This window comes from Plasmodium falciparum (genome assembly GCF_000002765.6).
Source record: "Plasmodium falciparum 3D7 genome assembly, chromosome: 5".
In the NCBI taxonomy this organism is placed as follows: Eukaryota; Apicomplexa; class Aconoidasida; order Haemosporida; family Plasmodiidae; genus Plasmodium; species Plasmodium falciparum.
In genome coordinates this window covers 1280911-1292500 of record NC_004326.2, presented here as the reverse complement: position 1 = coordinate 1292500, position 11590 = coordinate 1280911, and the positions used below count along the sequence as shown (strand labels likewise).

Sequence of the window (11590 nt, the reverse complement as noted above, 5' to 3'; positions counted from 1 at the left end):
CGTTACTAAAGGAATCATAGTTATTTTCTTTTCTTCCGCTTAATTATATGCTTAAATTCGGCGGATTTGCCCTCCTAACATCAAATCAAACACTTTGTTAAAAAGAATAAAAAGAATTCTTTTTTTGTTACTCTAGAAAATGAATGAAAATAAATTTTATTCAGCGAGAAACTTTAACTAAAAATTAATTTTTAGTTTGGAATAAATTCCTATTTCTCTTTTCTTTTATACATATAATATGAAAACATATTTTATATTTAAAAGAAACCTAGAGAGCAAAGTATTATTTTATTTTCTGTAGGAGTACCACTATTCCCCGAAGGGAATTGGTGTAGTTTACATTCAGCATTCTGATGATTCACAGTCACTGCAATTTTCATTGCGTATCGCATTTTGCTGCGGCCTTCATCGCTGTAGGAACCAAGACATCCATCGTTAAGACTGTGCTAATTATATTTATGAATTACAATATATATAATATATATTATATGTATCTTTTCTTCAAAACATAATTAACTAAAAATAATATTATCATATAAATATACAATATATGCAAAATATTGAGAATTCAATATTGTTGATGAAAATCTGGTAAAACATGATAAAAAATATTTTTATTATGTAATACCAAATTTTCGTACAATTTTTATAAATTAGGTAACAATATATAATACATATTATTACTTTTTATAAAAAAAGTACAAAATAAAAAGGATTCATAAGAATTGTATATTTTGAAGAAACCATAAGATCTCTAAAATAATATATAATTCTTATATCCCTTTTATTTTTATTAATCGTTTCATATTAATGATCCTTCCGCAGGTTCACCTACGGAAACCTTGTTACGACTTCTCCTTCCTTTAAAAGATAGGATTTACGGTTTTTCCAGAAAAAAAAGAATATAATTCAATTTTTCTTGTCCAAACAATTCATCATATCTTTCAATCGGTAGGAGCGACGGGCGGTGTGTACAAAGGGCAGGGACGTAGTCAGCACAATCTGATGAATCATGCTTACTAGGCATTCCTCGTTCAAGATTAATAATTGCAATAATCTATCCCCATCACGATATATATTGATAAAGATTACCTACGCCTTTCGGCGGAGGAAAAGTATGCAAAATATAAGCATCAAAGATACAAATATAAGCATATTTTTAAAAACTCGTTATATATATCAGTGTAGCACGCGTGCAGCCTAGTTCATCTAAGGACATCACAGACCTGTTGTTGCCTTAAACTTCCTTGTGTTAGACACACAATGTTCCTCTAAGAAGCTTTTCAATCAAGCAAGTACATTCTTAAAAGAAGAGAGAAATAGAGTAAAAAACAAATTATTAGTAGAACAGGGAAAAGGATATTTTAATAAAAATATCCTAATTTGATTACTGAATAAATGTATAGTTACCTATGTTCAATTTCAAATAAGAATATAGTGTACTCGCCGCTAATTAGCAGGTTAAGATCTCGTTCGTTATCGGAATTAACCAGACAAATCATATTCACGAACTAAAAACGGCCATGCATCACCATCCAAGAAATCAAGAAAGAGCTATTAATCTGTCAATCCTACTCTTGTCTTAAACTAGTGAGTTTCCCCGTGTTGAGTCAAATTAAGCCGCAAGCTCCACGCCTGGTGGTGCCCTTCCGTCAATTCTTTTAACTTTCTCGCTTGCGCGAATACTCGCCCCAGAACCCAAAGACTTTGATTTCTCATAAGGTACTGAAGGAAGCAATCTAAAAGTCACCTCGAAAGATGACTTTTATTTTTAACACTTTCATCCAACACCTAGTCGGCATAGTTTATGGTTAAGATTACGACGGTATCTGATCGTCTTCACTCCCTTAACTTTCGTTCTTGATTAATGGAAGTATTTTAGACAAATGCTTTCGCAGTTGTTCGTCTCCAGAAAATCTAAGAATTTCACCTCTGACATCTGAATACGAATGTCCCCAAGCTACTCCTATTAATCGTAACTAAGCCAAAATAAGAAAAAAGAACAAAAAATTTTAGCTTGTTCAATTTTGTTATTCCATGCTATAGTATTCAAACACAGTAAATGCTTTAACTGTTTGCTTTGAACACTCTAATTTACTCAAAGTAACAAAATCCCCAAAAAAAGCAAAAGCAAAAGTGGGGATTTTAAAAAGAATCTTTGTTATTTAAAGAACATAATAATAGAGGAAGCGTATTAAAGCGAAAAGCTAAAATAGTTCCCCTAGAATAGTTACAATAAAATATCGATTCTTTGAAATTCAACTACGAGCGTTTTAACTGCAACAATTTTAATATACGCTATTGGAGCTGGAATTACCGCGGCTGCTGGCACCAGACTTGCCCTCCAATTGTTACTCTGGGAAGGTTTTAAATTCCCACCATTCCAATTACAAAACCAAAAATTGGCCTTGCATTGTTATTTCTTGTCACTACCTCTCTTCTTTAGAATTGGGTAATTTACGCGCCTGCTGCCTTCCTTAGATGTGGTAGCTATTTCTCAGGCTCCCTCTCCGGAATCGAACTCTAATTCCCCGTTACCCGTCATAGCCATGTTAGGCCAATACCCTAACATCAAAAGCTGATAGGTCAGAAACTCGATTGATACACACTAAATAAAATAAATTTATTACGTGTTACTTCTTTGTTATAATTCCTTAAGTTAATAACTTTTTTCTTATAAGGCCTAACAAATACTTATCCAAAGATAAAAATCAAAGGATAATAAAGCAAGTATTAGCTACAGCTTTTCCGTAGTTATCCTTATAATAAAAATGTCAAGTAGACTATAACTGTTTTAATGAGCCGTTCGCAGTTTCTACATATAAAATATATATATACTTTCACTTGCATGGCTTAATCTTTGAGACAAGCATATGACTACTGGCAAGATCAACCAGGTTACTATATATATTATTTCTTATTCATAAAAAAATTTAGATATATATTATACATAAATCAACAAAATAAAATTAATTTAATTTGTTTTAAATGTATTTTATATATAATATATTTTATGAATATATAAATAATATAAATATTGTTAAAATGTTTTTAAACTTAAAAATAAACAAATAAAATATATGATATATATATTATTTGTTATTTCTCATTTAAATCACATTTGATGTTTTATTAATGTTATTATCTTTAGACACAGAATTATTTTTTTTTTTAAAATATATAATTCTATGAAAAGACATAGAACACCTAATATATTATAATATAATTTATTTATATAAAAAATATTTTATAATTATTATGATGCTTTGTTTTATAATCAAGTTATAAATATATAGTATATAAATTAACAGATTTACATTAAAAAAAATACTTTAATTTAATTATTAATGTATTTTTTTTTACTTAATATAAAACTTTCACCTCATTTGAAGCAAAAATTTTAATAAAATGGTCTATTAAAAAAAAATAGAGAATTTTAAATGTACCAAAAAATTAAAATAATGCTTAAATTTATTTTACTGTTTATATATAATTATATTTTATTTTTAAACTTAGAAAAAAGAAAACATTCTTTTTCCTTCTGAATTTTCCAATATTAGCGAACTTATTTTATTATTACATATTTTTCTTGATATTTATTGATTTAAACTATTTCTTTTTCATAATATTTATTAATATTTAAAAATATATTATCAAAAAAGAAAAAAAAAAAAAGTTTATTTAAAATTATTTAACTTAAATATAATTGTTTTAATATAAAAATAAAAATGTTAAAATAAACTAAGTTCAAAAAGTTTAATAGATATATATATATTCTTAATATATATATAAATAAAAAACTTATTCAAACTTATTTTTAAAATAAATAATTCATAATAAAAAAAAATGTATAAATAAATTTATTTTAATATTAGAATTTTTTTTTCTAACCTTAATTTCTTTTTTAAATTCATATTAAAACTAATTTTTTTTTTTTTTTTTCGAGGGCCCCTCCACCAGTCAATCATGCTCATTTATTTAAATTTTTTTTTTTTTTTTTTGAGATTAATTTTTTTTTTTTTAGTGAGATTTTTCTTTCAGAAATTAAAATATTCATTATAATTAATGTAATATGATCTTAATAGTACTTTATTAATAATAACCTTTAAAAAAAAACTTTCTTTATGCAATTATTGTATATACATTTAAACATACTTTATTTCACTATATAAATGCCTAGTATGGGTTAGATATAATTTTAAAATGGATTCTATTCATATTATAATATATATAATATTATATTATACATAAAATAGGTATATCCCATATTATTTATATGTAATATTATTTTATTATAGATATATAATAATATATAATAATGTTAATAAAACATATAATATTTGCAAATTAAGAAAACGCCTTATTTAGTTTTTTATCTTTTTTAAATTTTTTTTTTTTTTTTCTTTGGTAAATTAATATTATTTAAATTGTATTATAATATATTTTTATTACACAAAAAAAAAAAAAATTAAAAAAAATCAAAAGAAATTAACACATATATTATTTAAATACACATATATATATACAGCAATATATAAATACTTTATAAAAAATAAACCACTAACTGCATGTTTTTTTTTTTTTTTTTTTTTCATTATTTTTAAAAAAATATTTTTTTTTCTTAATAAACACTTAAATATTAAAATGGAAAAATTCCTTTTTTTTAAATAAAGAAAAAAGAAAAAAATTCCTATTTATAATTTATTCATAACAAATTTTAATATATTGTTGTCCATAAAATAAAAATATAATTCTTATATTATTATTTGTCCTTAAATAAAAAAACAAAAAAAAATAAAATAAAATAAATAAAAATGTATTTTATATATTATATATTTAGTAATAATTATTCTTTAAGTGTTCCTTTCTGGAATAAATATTCATATAGGAATATACTCATTTACAATACTACACATTAATATATATATATATATATATATTTTTTTTTTTTATTTTAAAAAGAGCATACACTATTTTTTAGCATATTTCTTTAATATATAGTGCATGTAAATTTTACAATAATTATGTATAAGGTTATCATTCTACACTACCTAAAAAAATCATTAAATAATAAAATACTATTATATAGAAAATAATCTTTTTATATTTATGTGTAATATAATATAGCATGCTTTTTTTTTTTTTTAAATTACATGTATTTTTTTATATTTATATATTTATTTATAAATAATAATAATTATAATATATATATATATATATATGTGTGTGTCGGTGTGCTTTATTTTTTACATAAAACTTTTAATAATGGATATGATTTATAATTCCTTTTTTTTTTTTTTTTTTTTTTTATATTCCGACAAACACACTCTTTATATTTTTTGTTTTCATAACCTTTTATTTTAAACATTTCATATAAGGAAAATTCCAAAAAACAAAATATTTTATTATTCTCTTTTTAATTCGTTAAACCTTTTCTACAAAAATTTTTATGTAAACTACTTTTTATATAAATATTAAATACAAACCAAAAAGAAATTTTTATTTATTCCTTTATAATTTTTCTTATGAATAATTCAAAATAATTAAAAAACTTGTAAATCTTATTAGAACTTATAAAAATACATACCCTACCTTATGGTTATTAATTTTTTTTTTTTTTTTTTTTTATAAAAATCACATCATTTGCTTAAATAGGTTGTAAAATCTTTTCAACTTAAAAATCTTGTAGACTTATAAATTTATTCAGAAATTATAACATAATAGAATGATTAAATATATATATTATATTGTTAAATTTTATATTATATGACATTTACTTTTATTTATATTATTATAGTTTTTTTTTTTTTTCTTTTTTCGTATATTATATAGGAATATATTAACACAATATCATTCCTGATAATACAATATAATATAATATAATATATTATATATATATATATATATATATATATATATATAAGAATAAAAAAAAAAGAAAAATTAAAATAATATAAAATAAAATGGCCCTATAAATATTTATACTAATATGTAATTATTTAAATATAATATATATACATATATATTTTTTTAAATATATTTTACCTTTTGATACGAATAAATAAAAATAAAAAAAAAATAAAATAAAATAAAATAAAATAAAATAAAATATATATATATATAACTGAAAATATATATATATATATATATATATATATATATATATATAATATATATTTTTTTTTTTTTTATTTATTCGTTTAAAAATCATGTAACATAACAAGCTTATATATTCGACAAGATTAATATTTTTACTTATATAAAAAAATAAAATAAAAAAAAATAAAAAAAAAAATAGCGTATTATATATATATATATATATATATATATATGTAAATATCTATATGATAAAAAGAAAAAACAAAACACAAAACGTTTGGTAAAATATCATATTATGAATTATTCAAATGACATATCCTTTTCAGATATACAAAAAAATGAAAAGAAAAAAAAAAAAAGGAAAAAACAAAACTTTTATTCAACATATAACCATGATGAAGAGCAACTAGAGCAAGAGGAAGACGATCTTCAAGATGAACATGAATATTTATATAATAACAAAAATAAAAGTTTCAAAAATGTAAATAATGAAGAATATTTGATGAAACCTGTTAAATTCGTAAGTGCAGGTTTTCTAAATAATAAGAAAAATATAAATAATAATGAAGAATATGAAAATAATGTAATAAATAATTTTAATGATTATTCCTCTGATAATGATTCAGATGATTATGACGAATATGATGTCTTCAAACATTTTGTATTTGATTTTAATTTTCATATAAAAAAGAAAGATGAAGATTTTATTAAAGATAATTTGAAAAAGTATAATCTTACAGAATTAAAAGATAAAGATAAGAATTTCGAGCAATATGGTTTAGGTTTTAAAATATTACGAAAAATGGGATACGAAGATGGTATTGGAAAAAATATGAAAACAAATATTGCACCTATTGAACTTAACAAAAAAGATATAAAAGTTATTGAAGAAAAAGACCATAATAGTACTAAAAATAAAATTTATAATCATATATATGATGATAGTGACCAGTATGATAATATACATAATCATATTCATTCAGATGAAAGTCAGGATTTCAATTTCCATGATGATATAGATAGAAACAATTTATGGATGAAAAAATATAGTTCAAAAAAATATTGGAATTTTAAAAAAATTAAAAATGAAATTATTGCAGATTTAAAATTTAATCAATCAACATATATAGATCATTCTTTAAAATGTCAAAATGAATATTTTAATGAATCAAAAAATATATCAAATCTTCAAATTCTCAAATATAATTTGAATATACATATTCAAAATATAACATTAAATTATTTTACAAATATGAAAAAACAAAAACAATCAGAAAATAAAATCAAAAATTATAGAAATTATGTTAATAAAAACGATCTTTATAAAATTCAATTGTCCATACTTAAAAATATGTTAACATATAAATATCTATTAAATATTCATACCATTTTAATGTATCCCAAATTATTTAACCAAATGACATACAATCAATATATTTTTGCGCTTACAAATTTTAAGGACAATAATGAAAATGAAGATTTATCAAATATTAATAATATGTCAAATGTTATTGATGATACATGCCAAAAAGAATATAATACGAATCAATATAATAATGTAAACATAAAATTAATTAAATTAACAAACAAACCATTTTGTTCCGATACAAATAATGTATTTCCTTTTAAACAAGAATTTGTAAAAAATGATGTTACACAAGAAGATATACAATATAATATTGATGAAAATAATTTTGAACAAAACTTAAATGACCTAATAATTCAGAAATATAATTCCTTGTATGAACATGGATTCTTCCCCATAAAAAAAAAAAAAAAATCCAACCCCCAAAAAGAAACAAACAATACCTTCTCAAATAATAATGATTATACCTATAAAGTCTTAGATAAAATAAACGAAATAAATAATTTAATACAAATAGATAACATTCAAATTCATAAAAAGAATTCAGAATTATCTTTAAGTGATCTTTATACCTTCTTATTTTTCATATATGAAAATTCAAATTTCATGTGCTTAAATACATATGTTTCTAACTTCTTCTTAGAATTTTTGAGAATTTATTTTTATAACAAGATGAAACAAAATGAAACAAATGAACAAGAAATCAAATTAGAAAATAAAAATGAACATGATATTGATACAAATATAAATGTAAATCAAACAGATCAAGAAAATATTATACAACAACAAGTATATTTAAATACAACAAATAACAATATATATTTAAGTGATGACAATAAGGATGAACATTATATGTTTCATCATAATAATAATAATAATAATATTTATAATAATAATATTGTTTCTTATTATACATATAATTTCAACCAAAATGATATAAAATATTTAATACATTTAAAAAAAATTATTCTCATGGGAATTGAACAAAACAAAAAATCTTATTATGAACAATTAGAATACGAATTTGATAATATAATATATTACAATTTAATTTATTCATGTAGACACATAAAAAATTCTACTGATCTTTTTTCTCATCTCAATCTTTTTAAAGATGTTATAAATAAAAAATATTATAAAAAAATATTAATTCATTTTATTCAAAATAATATTATTTTAACAAATTCCATGGACACACAAACATTTCAACTTAATCAACATTTAATACAAGATATACAAAAGAAATTACAAATATTATATGATATAAATAAACAATATGATATTAATGATCTTATTTATAATTATTATGTTAATTATATATTCATATATTTGCAAAAATCTTCTATATCTGAATATTATATACAATTAATTCAAATATCTCTTATGAATAATCAAATATACAAAAAACAAATATTACATTTTATTGTAAAAAAAATTATTCAAGAATTAACAAATATCAACTTTTTGGATGATCAATATTTAATTAATATCAAATCAATATTAATATTATACAATTCTATTGATCTTAATATATTTAATTTTCTTTTCAAAGTTTATTTTCTTTATCCTTTTACAAAATATGTCTGTAACTATTTAAGACAAATAAAACATTTCTCTGAACAAGAAGACCAACCGATAAGCGATACCTCAAAAAATGATATAAACAAAAATAAGGACTTACATAACCAATCTAATAATATAAACAATAATAATATTCATAATAATGATTATTATAATGAAAAACATGAAATAGGAAATACGAAAGAACAAAATATAGACAAAACAAATATAATAATGCTTAAAAAAAAATATATATATGAAATGTTTAAAAATGTCAAATCCATTTTTGAAAACAACATAATGAAAGATGATTCAATTAAAAATATTATGTTTAGTATATTAAATGTTATTAAATCATATTTGGTAGAAGATAAAATTATCACATTCCCTGTAGAAAAAGTACTTGATTTTGATAAAAATAAAATTTCATCAGATGATCAAATTAATTATTACTTTTTATATAAGGACATTAAAATACCCCTTCCATCTTATGCTATACCACAAACAAATAACATATATCAAATAAATTATAAAAAGAAATTACAACACGTTAATACAAATAAAGAAAAATATACCGACTACAAATTCTCCTCAAAAAAATTTCTTCATGTAATGAACAAATTAGATCAACATCGTAATGAATTTAAAAATAAATATCAAAACGAACAAGATGAAGATATTAATGCAAAAATATATTTGCAGAAATATTGTTTACAAAATGATATTCTATTTATTCAAAAATATGATCGTAAAATTAATGGACATCCAGTGTATTCAATAAATAAAATTTCCATATACATTAATAATAATATTATATATATATATGATGAACAAGAATGGAAACCTATATTATTAGCTGATTTGATTAGCAGAATTTCGAAGTAACATAAGTAAATATATGCACAAATATATATATAATTAACCTTATCATATAATAATATTTTTTAATTTTTTAATTTTTTAATTATTTTTATTTTTTTTTTTTTTTCCTTTTTTTTTTAAATATCCATTTTATAAGATAACATATACAGTAAATGTTATTTCTTATAACTTTATAGTATTATAAAATTGAATATTTTAAAAGCACTTTAAATATATATTACAACATATAATATATATATATATATATATATATATATATATAACAAATATGTTCAGTTATCTTAAAAAAAAAAAAATAAATAAATAATAAATAATAAAATACCTTGTCAGGTTCAATTTTTATAAATTGTAATTTCTTATTTCTTCTTCTAAATCCATTATTGTATCATTTGCTGCTTCTACCGAACTAGACATAGTAGAATCATCATTTTTATTTAAATATGCATAATTATATGCATATGTTCCATCTATGTCCATATTATTTTGTGATCTATCATCTTGTTTATTTGTTCTACTTTTCATTTTTTTCTCTTTATTTTTATTATCTCTATTGTTATTATTAAATTCATAGTTTTTATATTTTTTCATATATTTCTTCTTATTTTTATCACCATCGTACGGTTTCTTTTTACTATTATTATACTGTGGAAATTTATTATATGCATTATTACCGTATGGAAATTTCTTCTTATAAAAGCCTTCTTTTGCACCATGCTTTTCTTCTTTATACTCTTTTTTTCTCTTTTTCTTTTTAATGTCCTCATGTTCATTCTTTATATAATTATTTATGTCAGTAACATTTTTTACTTTTTGCCTTTTAAAATTTGCATTGTTAGAATATATATTATTCTCAATTATATTATATTTATTCAAATTTAAAGCACTACCAGATTCATTTGAATATCTATCATCATCTGACGAATAAGATGATGATAAAGACATTAATTCTTTTTGAATAAAATTCTTACTTAATTCCATATCATTATTCCATTTTGTTATTTTAATTATATCATCTACATTTTCTTTTATCACATCTTCTATTTTGCTATTATTTTCTTCATTATAAGAATCAAATAAACATTCATTTCTATCAACACCACATTTAGTATAATCCTTCAAATTTTGTATATACTGAATGAATTCATTCCATTTCTCTTTCTTACTACTAAAAAGATATACATACATGTATATATATATATATATATAATATCAATATTTCATTATATTTTATATTTTCACTTACTCTAATGTACAATTTAAGTTAGGTGCCTCTTTTTTAAACCTATATGTTCTTACTATTGTCATAATGTTTCCACATAAAAAAAACAAAAAAAATTAATATATGCACATTATTTCCATAAATGAATAAACATATATATATATATATATATATTTTATACAAACAATAAAAATTAATAAACTAACAAATATAATATTTTTATAATAATATTATGCATAAATAGTCTATTCAGTCAATAATTCTTATTCGCTAATAAAATAATTAAAAAAATATACAATATAAAATATAAAGAAAAAATAATATAATCAAATAATATATATATGTTATGTATTATATATATATATATCATGAAAATATTATGTGTACTTAATGCACATTCAAAATGATATACTTACAAATTTTTTTACATATATAATATTTATAAATTATTCCATAATTTTTAT

The 11590-nt window shown here is 20.3% G+C and overlaps 2 protein-coding genes and 6 non-coding genes across 8 annotated transcripts in view; 1 reads left to right on the top strand and 7 right to left on the bottom strand.

Moving 5' to 3' along the window:
* Positions 1-91, bottom strand: part of PF3D7_0532000 — a 3790-nt gene extending 3699 nt beyond the window's left edge. The window contains exon 1 of the ribosomal RNA XR_002273105.1: positions 1-91. This exon is cut by the window's left edge and continues 3699 nt beyond it. This is a non-coding gene — a ribosomal RNA (28S ribosomal RNA).
* PF3D7_0531900 lies at positions 92-290 on the bottom strand. The gene has a single exon (XR_002273104.1). It is a non-coding gene; the product is annotated as a ribosomal RNA (ribosomal RNA).
* On the bottom strand, positions 291-449 carry PF3D7_0531800. Its single transcript, XR_002273103.1, has one exon. It is a non-coding gene; the product is annotated as a 5.8S ribosomal RNA (ribosomal RNA).
* On the bottom strand, positions 450-808 carry PF3D7_0531700. Its single transcript, XR_002273102.1, has one exon. It is a non-coding gene; the product is annotated as a ribosomal RNA (ribosomal RNA).
* PF3D7_0531600 lies at positions 809-2900 on the bottom strand. The gene has a single exon (XR_002273101.1). It is a non-coding gene; the product is annotated as an 18S ribosomal RNA (ribosomal RNA).
* A 292-nt stretch (positions 2901-3192) lies between these two features.
* On the bottom strand, positions 3193-3942 carry PF3D7_0531500. Its single transcript, XR_002966612.1, has one exon. It is a non-coding gene; the product is annotated as an uncharacterized ncRNA (non-coding RNA).
* A 2452-nt stretch (positions 3943-6394) lies between these two features.
* PF3D7_0531400 (conserved Plasmodium protein, unknown function) lies at positions 6395-9910 on the top strand (the record flags this gene model as incomplete). Its single annotated transcript, XM_001351832.1, has 1 exon — positions 6395-9910. The coding sequence occupies one exon, from the start codon at positions 6395-6397 to the stop codon at positions 9908-9910; it is 3516 nt and encodes a 1171-aa protein (XP_001351868.1).
* Positions 9911-10246: 336 nt separating this feature from the next.
* On the bottom strand, positions 10247-11212 carry PF3D7_0531300 (conserved Plasmodium protein, unknown function; the record flags this gene model as incomplete). Its single annotated transcript, XM_001351831.1, has 2 exons — positions 10247-11072; positions 11151-11212. The coding sequence occupies 2 exons, from the start codon at positions 11210-11212 to the stop codon at positions 10247-10249; spliced, it is 888 nt and encodes a 295-aa protein (XP_001351867.1).
* Between the last annotated feature and the right edge of the window lie 378 nt (positions 11213-11590).